This window comes from Monodelphis domestica, chromosome 2 (genome assembly GCF_027887165.1).
Source record: "Monodelphis domestica isolate mMonDom1 chromosome 2, mMonDom1.pri, whole genome shotgun sequence".
NCBI lineage: Eukaryota > Metazoa > Chordata > Mammalia > Didelphimorphia > Didelphidae > Monodelphis > Monodelphis domestica.
In genome coordinates this window covers 534,339,255-534,359,769 of record NC_077228.1, presented here as the reverse complement: position 1 = coordinate 534,359,769, position 20,515 = coordinate 534,339,255, and the positions used below count along the sequence as shown (strand labels likewise).

Genomic DNA, 20,515 nt, shown 5'->3' with positions numbered 1-20,515 from the left:
CCCTGCATTCCTGGAGGTACCTCTAGGAAGAGAATCTTTAAATGTACAGGCTCCATATGCAGAACGATTCATTGGGGGAGACGTGTCATGTTACATCTCCGAGAACACCCAAGTGAGGAGATTTAACATGCTGGTCTTCCAAAGAATGAAAGGGGAGATTGTGAAAGGAAATATGCCCTTCCCCCTTTCCACTACATGTACCTCCCATGGGACCTGGAAGCAATGACTATGTGAGGGAAATCATGGGGTAGATAAGGTGATGAGGATAGAATGGCAGCTGGAAAAAGACAGCAATGGAGTCAAGAATACAAAGAGACAGGGTGCTGGGCAATCATCCCCTGCACAGCACCACTGGGAGGCACAGTCAAATTAGAAAGCATGACTAGCCCTGGAGATGTCACGTGTGAGACTTAGTAAATAATGAATAGAAGAATAAATTTGATAAAGTGAGGTATGGGTGAATTTTGGCCTCTTTTCTTCCATGTTTGTTGCTAACCAGACCTGCCTGTGAGGGTGGCTAGGGGCCCTCTAGGAGGCTATAGAATAGCCACCTAAATGAAGCAATAAGGAAAGTACCTTTATATTTCTCACTCTTATTTTTCCATCTTTCTTTTTCCCCTACTATCTTTGATTAATATAAATATTAATTTATGGCTAGTCTCCTAATTTTAATTATTACATTTTTGGCAAACATGAAGGGCCAGATGTTATGAAATTACTTCAATCTATTTTAATGGGTTAATGGGTGGTGAAAGGAACATGATCCTTTCCATTGTGAATGGGTCTCAAAGTGATGATGCAGTATGTTGGCCCCTAGAAAACCTGAAATGGAATTTTAATTCAACCAAAGATTACATCCATCTATGTGAGACTAGAAATGCATTATTAAAGGGAATAAAAGCTTCCTCTGACAGGCCAAGTAATTGGAGTAAATTCGATGACCTCAGCCAGGGAGAGAATAAGAGACCATATGGGTTTTATGACAGTTCTATGACAGGTGAACTAGGATCTAGGTATCTTGGCATGGATGTCTCCAGGGGGATAGATGCCAGACTCATAAGGATTCATTTTGTAAAATATCATTCCTGAGATATTAAGGACTATTTTAAGAACAATTGCCCAGACTGGCCCATCATGGACATAGAAAAGCTAAAAAGGACAGCAGCATGTCTTTGAGGGCTGTGAAAAATGAAACAGAGAGAAAGCTGAAAAAAAGGGACTGGAGAGATTATGAAAGGAAAAAACTAAATAAGAGGTAAAATTAAAGAAGGAAAAATATGAATTATAAAAACAAATGAAAGAAAGAGCTGAAAGACAGACAGAGGTCACAGCTCCTTTAAAAGAATCCATAAAGCAACCAATGCCATGCTCTTTTTGTGGGAAAGAAGGTCATGAAGCTATGAGTTGTAGAATGAGGAACAGAAGCTGGAGAAATGGTAATAATAATACTAATAACAATAATAATAGATCCTCCAATAGGTTCAATGATTATAATGGGATAAATTATAACTCAGTTCATAATACTCCTCAAGGAATCTGTAATGATTGTGGAGCACCACAGAGAAATGGTCAGAATGACCAAAGTGATGGCCACAGATATGGCCAAAGGAATCAAGATGTATGATGATACTCAGGAAGGGAAGGGACCTCAAGGAGTCTGGTTGTAAATTTTAAGCATGTTCAGTGTAACATAATCATAAATATAGATCTACACCCAGAAGACAAGTTGTAAATAAAGTTATGTTAACCACTGCAACAGCTACCTAAATCAGAAAAAAGGACTCTTGGATACATTCCTTCCATGTAAAAAGGCTACTCTCTACTGACACTTAGTGACATCCTGTCACATATAGTGCATTTGCTGCTTTTTCTTTAGTTTTAATTTTGCTTTTAAGTTTACATATTAATCTAATATTATCTTCAGTTAATATGTTTGGGTTAATGGCTATGTGTTTTTACACTGTCCTTATTTGTATCCTCTTCCTATGATTGGACTAGGGATAATGGCATTATAAAAGTCCATAGACAAGTTGGACAAAGTCTTTTCCATGGCAAAGCTATTGTTCCCTATGAATGCTGGGTCTGCCACTGGATCCATCAGAACTCTGTTTTCTCATGAGCAACAATTACAGTCCACAAAAATGAGATGTGACCAGAGTTTGCACCATTGGAAGGTCACATATTACTTAAATAGCCTTTTGCTCCTTTTTGCTTTGTTAACTGTTACATAGATGATGATGGATGGACTCCATCAAAAAGGTTACAACCTGTATCAGTAACCTTTGAGCAACTGCTTTTCAACAACTGACCTATACAAGCGCCTGTCCCAGCTTCTCCCTCTTCATTCTGTACATCTCCTCTCTTAAACAGGAAGAGCAAATCTAGTTTGGAAACGGGAATCCCTGCAACACAGAGAGAATGAAGAGCTGAGTTGAAAGAGCTGTCTGAGAATTCAAAAGTTTCAAAATAAAATTTTTATGCATTTCTGCTGTTCTCAGAACACCTCAGTTTCTCATAATATTCCAACCCTTTCTCCCTATCAGAATAATTTCTTATCACAAAAAAGAACTTTTAATGAAAAAGAGGAAGATAAAAACATTTGGTAAAATCAATCAGTATGTCAAAAAATCTGGCATCATATGCAAAGTTCCAGAACTCTCAGTCTGCAGGCTACAAATAATCAATCAAGAAGAAATGGAAAATCAGGCAGGTAAGGAAACAAAGAGGGACTCTATGTTGTAATCCAAGGCAGGATGGGTCAAAATTCCACATGCATAAAGGCTAGCCATCTAAAGGTCTGTCATAATCTGGACAATACACATTTCCGGACAATTAAAAAATTCCAAAGAAAATAAATACAAACTAAAACAATAAATCCACATGTAGCATTAAAGGCTATCCTGTTGGTCAGCAATGCCTTCTGGTTCTGGATTTCTGTGCATTTCAAAAGCCGGTTTAAAAAGATCTTTTCTTTCTTTCCATTTACTTTCTCCTTAGCACTCCGAGCCACAGGCTCCACACGCAGTCCTCCTGCTTCAACCAAAATGAGAGGGAAAACCCATCATCCCAAATGTGCCCAGTCAAGCCTGGGTTGCACTTTCACTCAGACCCTGATTGGTCAAGGTGGAGGAGGTAGATTCCTCCCCATTTCCAAGTGCCACTCAAAGCTCTCCCTCTGCCACCATCGCTTGCTAATCTCTCCTCCTCTGAAGTTCATTCAATACAAACTACCATACAGACTAAGGTTTGGCAGCTCTTTCTCTATTGACCTCTGGGTCCCTCCCCTCCTCCCTCAATGAGTTCAGTGCCTGCCTGGCTCAGTCTTTCTCTACTGTCCACCCAAGAACACACAAACAAGGTCAGAGCCTTGACCTTGCTGTCATCCACAAATGCACCACTTCCCTGCTAGGGAACCCTGACATCCCCTTTTCCCTCTGGGATCTCCATCAGTCCTTGCCATGACCTCCATTCCCCCCTGTCCCTCAGTCCCTCCCGGGCCATCCTCCCTGCACTAACTCACTCTCTACCCTCACCCATGTTGATCCCAGGGAACAGTCTGACTTTCCATCATCCTCTTCTCTCAAGCCCGTTGGCTCCTTATGCTGGAGCTGACCTCATGCTGCCAAGCCTCAGCCTCGGTTACTCTCCCCTCCAGTGCCCTCACTCCTACTACCCTGCAGCTGAACGAAGCTGAAGAAAAATCATGAGACTGTGCTGACTGGATCTACCACAAATTGACATTACATCCTCTTCACTGGGCCCTGGATATACTCAGGCAAACCTCTTTTATTTTTAAAGCCTTACCTTGTCTTAGATTCAATACTATGTATTGGTTTCAAGGCAAAAGAACCATAAGGGCTAGGTAATGAGGGTTAAGTGACTTGTATAGGGTCACCTAGTCAGGAAGTATCTAAAGCCAGATTTGAACCTAAGACCTCCTGTCTCTAAATCCTGGCTCTCAATCCATTAAGCCACCCAGCTACCCCCACACCACCACCCAAGCCTCTAATACCCACCTCAATGAGTCACTATCCCACTCAGCACAGGAAATTATACAAATTCTTTTCTGCCTGAGCTCAGAACATCACTAAACAAACTAGGCTGGTCCCCCAGAGCTCCCCCTCTTCTCCCCTCACATCATTCAGATGCCTTCTAACAACATCTCTCCCTTCACCTCTGTCTCATATAATGAGGGGGCCGTTCTCCTGAACAAGGCTGACTGCTCCATGTGCACAAGTGATCTCATTACATCCTCGGTTCTGCTGCAGACTGTCCACTTATCTTCAGTCGTTCCCTCTCTGCTTCTCCACTACCTACATTGCCACAACTCCTCTATTTGTGAAGACCCACCAGTCTCTGCTGCCTGCTGTCTCCTCCATCTCCTCTTCTGTGACTTACCTCCCTGAGGAGCCGACCCAGAACACATGCCTCCAACTCCTTCCCTCTCACTCTCTCCTTAGCCCTCTACAGGCAGGATTCCAAACTCATCATTCAATGGAAAGTGCTCTCTCTAAAGTCACTGATGATGTCTCAATGGCCAATTCCAATGGCCTTTTTCTAACCTCTTCTTTGACCTCCACAGCCTTTGATACTGTGCATCACCCTCTCTTCCTTCCCTTTCTCTTCTGTAAGTGCCGCTCTACTCAGTGACACTCCTCTATCCCGATTCTCCTCTTGCCAAGATGATGACTCCTCAGTAACCAGAGGTTCCAGAGTAGAGAAGGCACAGCCTCACCATCAGAGGAAAGGAGCCAGAAGAGCTCAATTCATACAAAGCAAAGACCTCTTTCCCAGAATCATTTTGCCTACTGGCCACAAAAGATTTGGGATTGTTGGAAAAGAATTTCTCTCTCCAATATATTGTCTTTTATTTAAATGGCATAACTAAGTGATATGGAGGTTGATCAACACTGAGTAATTCAGGTATAGACAAGACCTCAGAGAAAGGAAGTTAAGGAACCAACAGGAAAGGAAATTATTGCATGGACATTGGCCCCCTTGGGTGGCTCAGAAAAATTAAGAAATTATGGTTGGTTCTGGAAATGTGATATGTGAGAGCTAGTGGGTGGAGAAAACAGCTCACAAATGGAAGACCAAGAGGTCTTTGGAGTCTTCTGGCTGGAGCATGGAAGCTGGAGGTACTCTTGTCTTTCCTCAGCTTCAATACATCACGGCCACCAATAGAGTAGAAAGCTAAGCAACTTTCTACCTCTTTCCTACCTTTTCCTCTCTTTAATACTACTCCTAGTACTATGATTTAATGAAATTATAAAGCTACTAGCAGTCTCATAACTTAATTTTAATTATTACAGGATTCTCCCGTGGGGCCTTAAGTGTTCTTGTCTAATAAGACAACATTTATGTATACCTTTCTTAGCCTACAGCAAATGAGCTTGCAAAAATTCCAACATACTGACACTGATTCACAGGGGCATTGTTCTGCTTACCTATGGAGACCAGGTTCTCATAGTTCTCCAACATCACATTCCTGTGCAGGGCCCTCTGGGCAGGATCCAGGTGTCTCCACTCTTCCCAGGTGAACTCCACAGCCACATCCTTGAATGTCAAAGATTCCTGAATGGAACACATTCCTGCTTAATCAGGACAACTCCTCTAAAAATATTCCTGTATTATCTACGTGGTCTCTGCCTCACTTGATACTGAACTCAGGAGCCAGTGTATAAGCTTCCTGAGTTTTTCCCAACAATGAACCCCAAAAATATCATGTCATTTCAGTCTGTATAGAAAAGCCAAAGATCAGTTTGTAAGACAGGTTTTTTAGCAATATAGCCTCAAGAAGACTGCATTCCATCCTTATCTATTCTTTCATCATAAGAGGTTTAAAGGAAAAGTGGGTTTAAGTGTTTAAACCTAAGGCCAAGGTATGACCTAGCCCTGTTTTGTATTTATTATAGAGCTAATGAATTTGATATTCCTGTTCAGGTTTTGTGACTAAAGTGTGATAAATTAATTATTGCCAAAATATGTAAGAATAACTGCTATGATGCAGACTCATAGATTTTAAGGAATCCTTAGAGAGGGCAAATGATCAGAAAAGATTGTTTGAGGGTATGGAAATTTGTTTCTGGACTGCTGGTAAGCAGAATTTCTCTGAGCTGAAATGGGTGAGACTTGTCTTTTAAGGAAAAAGAAGGCTTCTGGGATCTAATGGTGACAAAATACACAAATGACAGAATATCCTGGGATGGTTACAGAGGCTTATTCTGGGCACACCTGGAAATGGACCTTTTCTGACCATCTAGGCTGTTAGTCTTGAGTGATACAATGATGACATGAGCCAGTGATAGCTTTGGCCTGTACGTGAAGCCCTCACTATGTATCCCTTGGGGCATGAGGAAATATTTTCTCTGTCAGCCTTTCTTTATGACAAATTCCCATAATTAGCATATAATGCAAATTGTAAAATTACAGTTTTCATTTCCTCAAGCAACATTAATAATTGAAAATTCTTAAATTGTTAGGGAACATACTTTGAAAAGTAGGTGAAATTTATTAATCAATGGCTTGTATTTGTAGCCTTAATTTACCACAGTTGAAGTTTGGATCTTGAGCTTGGAAATATAGCTCAAAGCTTTCTCAGAATTCCCTCAGAATTTGGGGTAAAGAAATACATGTGTAAAATATTGTTACTCAAGTGTTTAGAGCTAATGTAAACTTTGCAAAAGGATATTCTTTAACAGAAACATCACATACCAATTCTGCAAACAACTCAGGAATCCGATTTCCTAAAGGCATCTATTCCTGTCAGATGATTTCTGAAGATAGAGTCTATCGGCTTCTCTGTTTCTATCTGGTGTTCTAGTTTTTGCCCCAGTCTTAGTTTCTACACTTGTTTCTTAACGGGTGACTCTCCCCTTGTGACCTGTCTGCCAATCGGGGGAAGCAGTTGCTGGACATCCTTCAGATCACCAAGCAGGTTCCCACCTATCTAGGACCCAGGCATTCACAGAGAACAGGCTCCTAAAGACCCTGTGTCCACAGTCTTTCCCTCCCTGTTCAAGTTCTGGCTACTCCCCTGTGGAATATGTGGACATTACATTTGTAACCTTGTCACTTCTCTAGTTACTTATAGGGTAAAAGCACTCATGGGAGTCATACAGATGCCACTGTAACCTCGGCAACTATTCTAATCTGAAGCCCTGGACATTGCCTACAGTCAGGACCTCTTCCTAACAATAGGCAGGGACAGCTCTGCAACTATTCTCACCTCTATAGAAGCTACATCTCCCCCTTTGAGAGGGGGGAGATGACATGGGCATTGTACCCCCAGAAACTCAGGTAGACTATTGACAGGAAATTCTTCTGCTCCCTTGTATCTTCATGACTCTTAGCCAAAGGAATCTTCGCATTTATGCTGATCATCTAGGACTAGTTTCATGCATTCTTAATCGCCTAGTAGCCTTTGTCAAGAATCACATTAATACTGTCCAGCTATGATCCTTCACCAGCAATATATAACTCTGATTCCCACTGAATCCCCTTATGAGGATACAGTTGCATGAAGAAGATTCCTCATGTACAGTAGAAGTGGGGAATGAAGGAGGTCAGAACAACCTCCCTCTGGGGGCCAGGGGTAAACTCTTGCCCAAGTCAGCATAACCGTTGTAGTAGCTAAACAGACACTCCCTATATTGTCAACCCCTCAGCTAGCTGCAACTGCCAAATCATGACATCCTATTGTTCAACATTTCATGTTAGCCCCCTATACTATAAAAGGTGTTCCCCTAGCCAAGCCAGTGCGGCTCCTTCTTTGGGGCAGCCCTAACCTGTTAGATTTATTATAGGTGATGCTTTGCTTACTTGCATTGTCTCGGTTTCTCCATTCCTGGGGGATTATCTCAGATCCTACACCCAAAATGGGAATCTGAGAACAAAGCATGAAATTTCATCATGGTACCTCCACAAAGCATCAAGGGATAATTTCTGTTTCTCCAGCATTTTCTTTCTTCTTCCTAATCATCTCCATTTCATTTTTTTTTAAACCCTTACCTTCCATCTTGGAGTCAATACTTTGTCAAGTGACTTACCCAGGATCACACAGCTGGGAAGTGTCTAAGGCCAGATTTCAACCTAGGACCTCCCATCTCTAGGCCTGTCTCTCCATCCACTGAGCCACCTAGCTGCACCCTCATCTCCATTTCATTTTAAAAGATTGTTTAAAAATTCTTCATTTAACATTCATCAAATGGAATGATGACTTCTCTCTATATGAAAAGGCCAATTTCTAGTATGTTGCCTTTTAAAAAACTATATAAGTTCAACATGCCACTTTCACAGCCATCTGACATATCCTGCTATTGATACTTCTTCACTTTTTTCTGTGAATTTTAAAAAATTTCCCACAATTCCACTCTTGTTTTTTTTTATTTAAACCCTTACCTTCCATCTTAGAATCAATACTGTGTATTGGTTCCAAGGCAGAAGAGTGTTAAGGGTGAGGCATTGGGGTTTAAGTGACTTTCCCAGGGTCACATGGCTGGGAAGTGTCTGAGGCGACATTTGAACCTAAGACCTCCCACCTCTAGGCCCGCCTCTCCATCCACTGAGCAATTCAATCTACTGAGACTTGGGTCCCAACATGAATTTGAGTGAGCACAATTTGAGTGAAAACAGGAAAGAAATATTAGAAAAGAGAGGCTAAGGGAGGAGACAGGTCAAGGCAGAAAGAGAGTAACTGGAACTTACCTGAAACCTGGCAGTTAGGACTCCAGAAGTCCCTCCTTCCTTCTCTTCTATGTTGCTAACTGGGGCAAGAGCTATATCTGGAGAAACAGAGCTGGATAAGATATCCTTGGCTAGGCCAATCTTGCCTTCTAGCTCCTAGACAAAGCCCTCACTAGCACCTTCAGGCCCCAAGCCCATCTGCATTGTCAATGCTCCTGGACAGATCACTCCTCTACCAAATTCTCTAACTTTGGCTCATCTCACAATTCCTGCTGGAGAAAGCCATGGCCATGTGTTTTGTCTGGGGTTCAATGGCCCTCACCACTGCCCCAAGTAACCCTTTCCTTCACCTTTTCTGGCACCTGCTCCAGCTAAAACCTTGGAATGCCCCCATTTTCAATTAGGGCTACAGGAGGGTGAGTGAAAAAGGCTGACTCCATTCCCTGCCTTTCCTCAAGGGAGGTACTAGCCTCTGGAGGGGCCCCTCATCTGGAGGAGGCCTTTGAGCTAAAACCTCTGTTAATTGACCCTCAGGCTCTCCAGCTGGGGCTTCTGGAGCCTTGCCAGAGTAAAGCCAGGGCTTAAGCAATAGTAAAGCTCATTAATTTAATTTCTTACTCTACCCTCTTTCTCATTTCTCTACCTTCACTTTCCCTCTATTTTAAGAATAAATTGCTAAAATTCATTGTGAATTGATTTTTAAAATTTTTAACCCTTTTATTTTTAGCCCTTACATTCTGGCCATTACACTCCCCAGAGGGAAGGAATAAAAGTTCTCTCACACTGGGAAGATTCCATTCCCCCACTGATTCTCTTGGAATTCTCACCCTTCTCCTGACGTGTCAGGGTCATGGCTCCCATGCTTGACCATCCTTTTTGTTTTCTCATTGCTCTGACTTCACTCAAGTCCTTTCTGCCCAGCTGGGAGAAGGAAATGGCTTCACTACTGCCCTGGAGCTGGATGAAAGGTTGCAGAGCAGGGATAATCTCCTGGGTTGGATTCCCTTCCTTGGGGGGAGATCCTACACCAACTTCTCCTTCCAGTAAAGCTGAGGCCTGTAAAGAGATAATCATGTTACTTTGGGTTCTGGGGACCAGATTCTTGATCCCACCTGGGAACTGACCCTCTCTCTGAGTTCTGGGCTCCTGAGGACTCTGCTAGGAGCCACTGAGACCACAGAAAGGATGGAGATAGCAGGAGGGCCCTGAAATCACAATCACAATATTATAAATCAGAAGCTGGACATACAACTGGGCAGGTCAGAAATTTCATTCATTTAAGAAACAAACTCACATCTCACATTGAGAAGGAAACAATGATTTGTGACTTTAAGGCAAGAATTAGCAATGTCAACACAATTTCGATACCCCTACTCAATTTAATCAGTAATTACTCATTTCAGTGCAATTTAATGGGAATCAGTGATTATAATTAGTGAGTTAAGCTGAATAGTAGGAAATTTGAGGTCATTTTCTTAGTTAATACTATAGGAATAAGAGTTATGGAAGATAGTAGTAAGGAACCCACAAAGGACTTGGTGGTACTTTTCAGGTATCAAAAGATTTTATTAATTGTATTGGATCTATTTAAGAGATTCATGCTATAGTAATTAGCTCTGTATTTGAAATTTATCTCAGCTTGTGAAGCTCTATTAACACAAAACCAATTCCCAAGTGTAAGGATAATTTTAGGGTTGTGACCTAAACTAAATTAATTTGGTCGCCAAGGAATATCCCAAATAAAATACCCAAGTCAGTTTGGAAATTTATGGTGATTTAATCAATATAGAGGGTAGAAATTAAGCAGAAGAGAGAGGGAAAGGTATAGGATTTCTCCCGCCTGGCCTGTGCCAGGGGGAGTTCAATATTCCTCCACCACAAGGACTTTGAAGATTAAAGCCTTTCTCTAAGAGGATAGTGTTTGTAAGGTAAAGGAGAAAGCAATCAGCCTAAACTCCAAGAGAGCTCACAGAAGAGCCTCGCCTGAACTAGATTACTAGGTTTCCTCCAGTATGGTATCAAGGGAAACTCACCACTAAACCGGACAATAGCTGCCACCACTCCAAGATGCTAAGCCACTCAGCAAGCTGCCACCAGCCACCTCTCTGTTGCAAAAGAGTCTGGAGAGAGGAAGTGATGCCAAATATACAGACAGTTTTACATCACTTTCCTTCATCTCACCTGTACCAATGGTAGCTTAACTTTGACTTAGGACAGGCCAGGGGTCTGTCAGCTGTTTCTAAATTGTCATTTGCTAGTACATGTCTAATCAGAGACCATCCTCCTAAATACTTAATCCTTAAGAATGGGTGTAACATTCCTCCTTTTGTGAGACTAAGTAGGGTGGAGTAATCTCAAGTTCACACAAGTCTGTGATGTTCAAAATTAGCTCTTGTGAGAACATTGTGCACAGAAACTAAAACATCCTGGAACTATCCAATATAATGGACTTTGCTACTAGTAGCAGTACAACAAGCCAGGCCACTTCTGGGAAGGACTTCTGGGAAAGAATGCTATCCACATTGTCAGAAAGAACTGTGGGAGTAGAAATGCAAAAGAAAAACGGATAACATCACTTATCACATGGATATATGGATGCATGGTTTGGGGTTTCAGCTTTAAAAAATCACTCTATAGCAAAAATGAATAATACAGAAATGGGTATCAAGTGACAACATTTGTACAATCCAGTTTGCTTGTTGGCTCTGGGAGGAGGGAGGGAAGAAGGGACATGGAGATGATCATTCATATAAACATAAAAAAAATTGTAAATAAAAAAAAAGAAATGACTTCCTGTGCCTTAGCAACAGTCCTCACACCCATAAATTTAGCTCCATTCCCAAGTGACCATTGAATTCAAAACTACACCATCCTAAGGGCCGCCATCACTGAGTTCTTGGATCCTAACATATTGTTGACCAAAGCCATGCTAAGGTGGCCAGATGGATGGCCGACAACTTAAGACCTTGCTGACAGGGTCTCCTGACCAGGGGAAGGTCTCAGGACAGGATATGATTGATGACCTGTGAATAGACCAGTGGACAAAATGGCTCTGGATGATGTCCGGGTCCGTTAGTCAATCAGAGGAGCTCCCCCAATTCTGCAGAGACCAGTCAAGGAACTATAGTACCCCATTCTATTTTTGGTAGCCTTCCAAGTGCTACAAACCCTCTGAGAGCCTGAGCAGAGGGTCCTGGACTGTGAGCCAGGTCTTGGACCCAGTTGATTAGTGAACACCAGATTCCCTAATGAATTGACTGATTATGGCTGGGGCTCTGACATGATGACTTTTGTAACAGATAGGATATTTTAGGAGCAAAAGCAATTCCCAGAAGGTGGGGCATATGGGGGTTCTTTTTAATGGCACCTGCCTTGGCACACAAAGTAGAAGGAACAAAGAAGAGACCAGTGTATCTGAAGTTTCCTTACAACAGTAGCCCAACAGGAGAGGCAGGGGCAGCTCTCATCTGACCCCAACAGGGTCTGGGCACACCAAGCAGAAACATCTTCAGAACAGATAAAATATTACGCATGGGCAGATGGGGAAGCAGGGTATGTCAAGTCAGGGGGTGCCCACATTCTCCTTGGGGCATGAGGGCCTCCCAGGAGAGGGGGTGGGAAAATAGGTGAGCAGCAGAGGCCAAGAAAACACCTTCTACCCAAGAGGCCTTCTAGATCATCCTGTCACATACCTGAGACTTCACCCTTACACACGTGTGCACAAATGGCACCCCAAGGTACCCTACAGCATGCAATATGGACTAACTCATATGAAACCCACCAACAATTAATCCATGAACCAAAAAGCATTTCTTGGTCACCTACTCCACGCCGGACACCATGCTGGGCACAGGGAGAGCAAAGACAAAAGACAAGGAAGGAGCTCAGGGGCCAGGAGGGAGACAAGATGTGCCACAGGTCTGTGCCAAACAGATTTAAGGCAACAGTAGGGAGGGAACACTTCTGCTTGGTGTTGAAAGACTCTAAGGATCCTGGAGGCAGGCGGACAAAAAGGGGGCATGCCAGGCACAGGGCACAGCCAGGACAAATGCACAGAGACTGCAGGAGCTGAAGGGCAAAGGCTAGTCATTCTGTATATGGAGAGGGAGAAGGTGGAGGAAGGGAGGTTTGAGCCCACCTGGGAAGGGCTTTCACTGCTAATACTTGAGCTCATATTTGCATCCTGGAGGGAGCAGGGAACCAGTGGACATTCTGGAGTGGGAGAGTGCCACAAAGCCCTTGGCTGGTTGTGTGCCTCAGAGGTGGTAAAGTCTTGGGACAAGGAGGCCCATCAGGGTCCTGAAGCCCAGGAGTGAGGGGTCGGGTGTGTGGGGAAAGGAGGGGACAGAAAGGAGACCGATGGTGGACATAGAAGGCAAGACCTGCCCAGTGCATGGAGGTGAAGGGGAAAGAGATGGAGGCACCACCTAGCATTCCAAAGCTGCCCACCTGGCTGTCTGAGGTTCAGAAGGGGAATTTATAAAGAGGTTCTGAGACTGAGAGGGAAAGGGGTCCTCTGAGGTGTCTAGTGGCAGACCCTGATTTTACACATGAGGAAACTGAGTCCCAGGATGTGAACCCACAACCTCCACCTCCAGAGTCAGGGTTCCATGGAGTGGCACAGGATGGAGATGAGCAGAGCAAAGGGAGGGACCTTCATCCTGGAGGGCCTGAAGACAGTCTGAGATTTACCCCTAGGGACTGAAAAGATGGAGGAAGGAGATGCCAGGTCCAGCCACTGAGGGGGCAGGAGGGGATGATGGTCCAGCAGAGGAGGCTGAGCAGGAGCAAATGGACACAAAGCTACCCAAGGAGAGACAGTGGTCAAGGATGCCCATGTGGGCGACAGTACCAATATGGCAGACCAGTCATTGGGAAGGGCTGGGAAAAGTGCCACAACAGGTGGTAAGGAGAGAGAGGAAATAGAGGGAGAGAGGGAGAGAGGAAGGGAGAGAGAGGGAGGGAGGGAGGGGGAGAGAGAAACAGAAACAAAGAGTGACAGACAGAGAGAGAGAGAGAGAGAGAGAGAGGAAGGAAGGGAGAGGAAGGAAGGGACAGGAAGGAAGGGCATGTGTCCAGTCACTGTGACCATCAGTGGACAGATGGAGGCCAAAAGGCCTAGGTGGAGGCTTGGACTGACCAGACAGATGTGTGAGGGCACCAGGAGTTGGGGAAGGTGGAAGCTCTGAGATGGGGCACAAGTGTGGGCAGAGTGGCAGGGGAGACAGAGGGAAGGAGAACACACATTCCTTCTGCACAGGGTACTGAGTGCAGGGTCAGGAGTTAGGGAGATCCGAGTTCAAATGCAGCCTCATATAGTTACTGGCTTCTGTGACCCTGGGCAAATTACTTAACTCTTATTTGCTTCAGTTTCCACTTTAGCTGGAGAAAGAAATGGCCGGATGCTTCATTATGTTTGCAAGAAAACCCTAAACCGGGTCATGAAGAGTGAGAAGAGACAGAAAAACCACTGAACAAGAGAAAGCTTGACTTCCCAGGGCTATGGAGGAATCACTTAGTACAGTGCCTGGCACACAGAAGGGAAAGAGGCGGCTGTAAAGAAGTAAGAGGGACTTGGGTGGGAGAGGTCACGGGACAGCCTGGTCCTACATCGGGGCTTCAAGGGAGCCTGGAGGGGGTTCCGTAGAGCAAGGACAGACAAAGGCTCAGGGAGCAAAGATGAGGATGGGGGAGGGGCGGGAGGAAACAGTCCTTCCTGGGAAGGAGAGGGGAGGTCACCTCGTGGAAGGGCGGACACAACACCCTTCGCACGCGTCTGCACCCCTGGAGGGCCCCCCCCAAGCTCACAGAACCCAGCAGACACCAACCGACAAGTTCTCTTCGCTCTCCCCCCCCCCCCCAAACCACCTTCCCAGACTCACCCCGGAATTTATAGTGAAGAGGGGGAGGGGGAAAAGCCAACTGGGTTGCGCGTGCGCACTGCGATTCTCACCCCACGAATGACAGGCCGGTGGGCATTTCTGCCCTCCTTCTTCCACGGACTATGCAAGCTTCCCTAGCATGGAGGAGTCACAGCCCAGAGCTGGAATACGCATGTGCACTCCTCCCGGAATCTCGCTCACGTGACTCTGCCAGCTTCCTTTTAGGGCAGGGCCACAGCAGGCTAGAAGGACAGCCAGATGAAGCACTCCCATAATGCACCGCCTTTGTGACCAGACTTCAGCACGCATTCTGGGATACATAGTCTGAGTCCCTCCTCCATTTCTCCGCCCACCCTCAGCCCCCTTCAGGCACCGCGGTGCCTTTCCCCTCCACTCCTCCCCTTCCTTCTTGGCAGGGGAACGAAGGCTTTGTCCTGTCCCAGTTATCTCTAGCTTAGATTCTCTGGCTTTGATTAAGAAGGTTAAGGAGGGATGTAACTCTGACTGGACAAATCAAGGTCCTGTCCGGCCTTAGGCCTCAGTTTCCTCCTCTGTAAAAAGGGCAGGTTCGGCTTCTTGACCACAAGCATCCCTGAGCCTTCAGGCTGTCGCCCCATGTTCTGACCTGAGAGTCTGAACAGGAAGGATGGAGTTACAGCCCCCGAGACCCTTGGATTGTTGCACCGGACCCATGTCCCGGCCCCTCTTCAGCCCTGCGGGTCCTCACCCTCTCTAACCCCTGTAGACCCGGCTCCTGCCCGGTCTCTCTGGCAGAGCGGCAGAGGCCCCCAACATCACGAGCACGAGGGCTCCCACACACTCCCACGGAGAACGACCCTTCGCCGCAGGCTCCCTTGGGCCCAGGCATGTGTCCTCAGGCCTGTTCTCTGCTTTCACTAAAGAAGGACACCGCGGACTCTGGTCCTGAAGCCCCGGGGACCTACTGTCCTATGACAGAGGAAGGGTCCGAGTCCAGATTCGAGGCCAGGACCTCCCCTCCCCCGCTCCAGGCCTAGCACTCCCCAATGAGGCACCCAGCCGCCCCCGGAAAATAAATGTTAAAAAAAGAAATAAGAAATGGCCCTTCCAAAAAGGAAGGGATGCAATATCTACCTTATACATACGCATGTGTGTGTACACACATGCGTATGTATAAGGTAGATATTTGGTCTATGGAATTGCATTAAGAAATGCATGGTCAGACCTGAACATGGCAGTAAAGGTCTAGACCTTTGATCTCATCATTCCTAACATTTTGGCGTGAATCCAGGCTTTTTTGTCTTCACCTGGTTAGAGTAATCCACACCTGGAACTTGTTGTAATTTACATTTGAACCAATGGAAATCCACTATGTGCTGTTGCATATGCATTATGTTTCTCTTACCTCATTACCTCAATAAAGATAGGACCTGCAGTGATCCTCCTCCTCTCTTTTTCTTTCTTCTTTTCTCTCTCTCTTACCTGCCTGCTGGCCACATGGAATGCTCCTGCTATGGAGCCCCATTGTCTTCTTTCTTTATTCTTTTCTTCCCTTCTCACCTGATCACCAGCCAGTGCAATCTGCACTTGGCTCCCAATTCTGCCAGTGGTACTTCTTCATCTGATTCTATCCTCTCACCTGATTCCTGATCCTATCTAAGTATTCCACTATCCACTCATTCTTGGCTAATTTTTATCTTTCTTCCCTGAATACCCTACAAAGAAAGATAACAGGAGTGTGAGCCCATTCCTCCCTGCAATCTGATCTGTATGTGTCTGCCTCAGTTTACTGATAATGTCTTTGATCTAAAAACCTCTCTCCGGCTTCTTTCTCCTTCTCAAAATCATAATCTGGTAGATATTCCCTTATATGCAGGGGCTGCTGGCTGGCTCCCTACACATTCATTACAGGAAAGCTTTATTTCCAAAAGAACACATCATTTTTTATCAGAGAAATCAAAGGAAAAAAAATTGAATATGATGAATATGGGGAAACTTTCAGGGTAAGGTAAAGCCTTATAAAACATCAGAGAATGTCAGTAGGAACTGGAGAGAAACCATTTCAATGTAATGAATGTGGGGCAAGCTTCCATCACCAAATAGCACTACATATCAGAGAATCTATACTGGGTAGAAAAGTCCTTTGAATTGATTTAATGTGAGAAAGTTTTCATTTTAATGCCTTACCTTATTGTTCAAAAGAGAACTTGCACTGGAGAGAAGCCACTTTACTGGAATGACTAGAGGAAAACCTTTAGTTATAGTTTCATTACCAATGTGGGAAAACTTAATTGCAGTATTTCGGTCCAGTCCTGCACAGTGAGAAACCAGAGTTGTTTGTCACTTAGAGACAAGAATTATGTAATTCTGGATATGCAGGCCAAGTTGATCCCTAATAATATTACAGGGGATCTGGAGGTTCCTGCAAGGATTTTTCTTAGTAGTACATTTTAGGTCATTTATGTGCCTAATTTGGGGAACTGCCTACCTGCTGGCCAATCAGATGTTTTATCCTCCATCCTTTGAACTCTAGATAATGTAAAACTTACAAAAGCCTGGCGGTGAGGATGGGTCTGCACTTCTTTGACTCTCTCCTCTGCTAAATGACTTAGGAAAACTTGTAAAATTTTTTGGGGTTTGGATTTGTTTTTGTCTGACTCTCATCAGTGAACTCATGCTTAGAAACTAGTTGAATTTAAGGAATTTGAGGAAGTCATCAGTAAGAATGAAGGAACCAAAAGCCATCTATTCATACAGAAAGGAATCCTTCATGTGTAATGAATGTAAAAAATCCTTAAGAGCAGGAGAACACAATATTGTGGGAAGTGTTGGGTTTGGAGACAGAGAACCAGGGTCCAAATGTCTGTTCTGACCTTGGGGAGCTCACAGATTCTTTGGCCTTTTCTTGACCCTCTGTTGAGGGAAGTTGTTGTACTAGCTGGCCCTTCAGCACCCTTCCAATTCTCAATCCAAAGCTCTTTGATCTAATGGATGTTAGCAAATATGTAACTTACACTATAGTGAATGACTTGGGATATAGCACATTCAAAGAGTGTTTGTTAATGGGTCACAGTCAAAAGAATCCAAAGATCTCTGAGAGGTATTTGTTTTGTATCTGTTAACATTTCTCTCAATGGCAGGGCATAGTCATCATGTTTGCAGGTGACAAAGCAGGAAGGTAACACAATGACATGTTCCAGAAAGTCTTGATTGGATGGAGCAGGGGCCAAGGGCCAGCTCCAGCCCCTTCACTATTTCTGTACAACTTGAGTACCAAGAATAGTTTTTCTCATTTTTAGATGCAATAAACTTACCAATCATAATAACTTTATTTTAAAGGTAAAAATCATGTTTAACTTGCTGGTCACACAAAAACAGTGGTGGGTAAAATTTGTTCCACAGACTATAGCTTGTCAACTCCTAGGATAGAGCATTAGACTGATCAAATAAGAAGAAATTCCATAGGGATGAATGTAAAGTGACATAGTAGAAGAGTGACAGAACAGCGTTTAATCAAGTCCCAACCTGACACCCAGTCTTATGCCCTTTCCACTGTATTCTGTTGCTGCCACCATATCAGAGGTAAAGCCTAGGTGGAAATTTCTGAACTCCACGGTCACAGGGTCTAGAGACCAGCTTCAGCCATATAAGATGGAGGAACCCAAATTACAAAATGTCAGAAAACAATGATCCAAAATTGGTTTCTGGGGATAATTTTTTAAAAATCAGAGGTTGGACATTTGTTCTTCTTTTTTCTTTTGGAGTAGAAGTTTTATCCCAGAAGGAAGAGAGATGAAAATTCCCAAAGCAGCAGGTACAATTCACAGAAGTCTTGTCAGCACTGGGAACAGATGTGGATATAGGACAGTCTTTCCTGGACCTCTGTTCCCATTATACTGCTAAAATCCTGAAGCAAGTCCATCAGGATTTCAGTGGGTTTGACTGGGTCCAGGATGCCGTGTGGTCACTAAGTATCTGTTTGAATGGGCCATTCAAAGTTGGGACATTTGGACTTTGGGATCAGCTAACTTTCAAGGAGCCCTTGTGTAAATCCCAACATCTTTTCCAACCTGAATTTCTTCTCTAAAATGGAATAGGCCATTGCAAAAGTCTGCTTTGGTTCTAGAATTCCATGATATCTTCCCACTTCTGGGCCATCAAAGTCAACCATTTGGCTCTGATGACTATAATACTATGGTGGATTCTCAATAATCCAGCTCTCAGTCACTACCATGAATCACATCTAAATGATTTGGGGAAGAGAATCTAAGTTGACTAAGCTCTCAGAGAGAAGCTAACAGTAAGATTCCTCCTTCAAACAGAGACTAGACCTGACTTGGCGCTAGTTGAAATACAGGGCATTCCAAAAGTCTCTGTGCAGTATGAAGTCGCAAGTCTTTAATACTGTCAACTAGAAAAAACACAGAACTATTAAATAGTCAAAAATCACTCTTTAATCAAGGGAAAAGGGGTTAGCACTACTAATACCACAACAGAGCTGCTTTCCAAGACTGCACAGAGTCAAGACACCCTGGTCACCAGCCCCTGGGACCTGGGGACTTTAGGATTAGAGGGACAGTTGATTGACTTTACAATGGTAAGAAAGGAAAATGAAGAGTTCCAGACAGGAATAATAGTGAGGGGCTGGGGCCCTACAATGGACACAAAAGGTAAAGACTCAGCCTAGGGCTGGGTCACCTTGGTCATGGACCTTAGACTAGGGGGAAGAAACCTTTGGTATAAAAGGGATGTTCAATATTGGATGGGATTAGCTGTTCCCACCCAAACTACCAGGAAGCTCACTGTCTGATGAAGAGGGACCTTCCCTCAGGGGGAAACCTCTCCTGTGACAAGGTCAAAACCTGGGGTTTCTACACTCAAACTAAATAAACTGGGGATCTCTATATTTCCATGTTGACAATACTATTAATACATTCAGCTAAAATATGTTAAACTCTTAAAGCATCAAACTGCACATACCCTGTACTATATAGACAAGACTACACCTGAGGAGGCAGTTTCTACTTCGAAGGGACCAGTTGTCATTTGTGGGCTAATCTACACAAAGCCCACTTCATCTTGGGTATAACACCACTATCCATGACATGGGGCCAACACTGTTCTTTTATTCTCTCATTTAGTGGATGCATAACAGCTTAAGTATCACAAGCCAGTCCTGGGTCCTCCTTTCTTCCAGATTCTCTTTCCTAGGAATTTTCATCTCTGGTGACACCAAACTCCAAACTCCAAACTTCCTCACTTCCTACTTCAACAAACCAGAAAAGATCCTATTGCCAACATATCCTAACCCTACATCCCCTACATTGATCTCGCAAAGCTTCCCATAAATACCCCCAACTTTGAAAAGATCTTAGTTCCAATGGTCCATTTTGAGTTGAGAACAAAGTTTTTTGGGGCATAATTTTTAAGACTTAAAATTATATTGGACTAACATATGAAAAAAGTAGGTTCCAAAATCCTGTTTGAAGTTTATCCCTTTTCCCACTGGGCACTGGGTACACTGGTTTCTTCTGAAACCTGATTCCCTGGTTTCTTTTTATTCACACTGATTGTATTTGGTCCTATGCCTGGGAGTCCGAGCAGAGGAGTTGCAGTAGTGATCCTGTTGAGGAAAGGGAACCACAAGAGTATCTTATCCAGATTCTTGACAGGGAACTGAACATGAAAGATCAGACTGAAATATATTAGATGAATATTTTGAATATGATGCAAAAGAATTCTCTGTCTCCCTGGCCTTGCTAATTAATAAGGAAGAATATCTGAATGTTCTGTAACAGGTCCAACTGAAAGCTTTCATTGTTCTCCAGCCAACTTGTTAGTATAGAAAACCATTGAAATAAGAACACTGAGTTCAAAATGTAAAAGTGAGTCAGATTAATTCAAAGCATCTCATCAAAGGATAAGAATGAGAACCCAATGGATGAAGAAGGAGAAAAGTTAGAAAGGAC

At 43.9% G+C, this 20,515-nt stretch overlaps 2 protein-coding genes across 3 annotated transcripts in view; both read right to left on the bottom strand.

Annotated features, from left to right (window-relative positions):
- LOC130456861 (zinc finger protein OZF-like) overlaps positions 1–14,780 on the bottom strand; it is a 34,327-nt gene extending 19,547 nt beyond the window's left edge. The window contains exons 1-5 of one of the 2 annotated variants that reach the window (XM_056814461.1): positions 14,568–14,780; positions 9,513–9,741; positions 8,707–8,783; positions 5,448–5,574; positions 2,310–2,402 (exon numbers count right to left, since the gene is read on the bottom strand). In XM_056814461.1, coding sequence (XP_056670439.1) covers positions 2,310–2,402; positions 5,448–5,574; positions 8,707–8,783; positions 9,513–9,573 — 358 coding nt within the window. In that variant the 5' untranslated portion in view covers positions 9,574–9,741; positions 14,568–14,780. The remainder of the gene's footprint in view (positions 1–2,309; positions 2,403–5,447; positions 5,575–8,706; positions 8,784–9,512; positions 9,742–14,567) is intronic. The other variant, XM_056814462.1, reaches the window with a different exon arrangement.
- Positions 1–20,515, bottom strand: part of LOC130453528 (zinc finger protein 260-like) — a 498,148-nt gene that overhangs the window by 118,918 nt on the left and 358,715 nt on the right. The window lies entirely within an intron of this gene.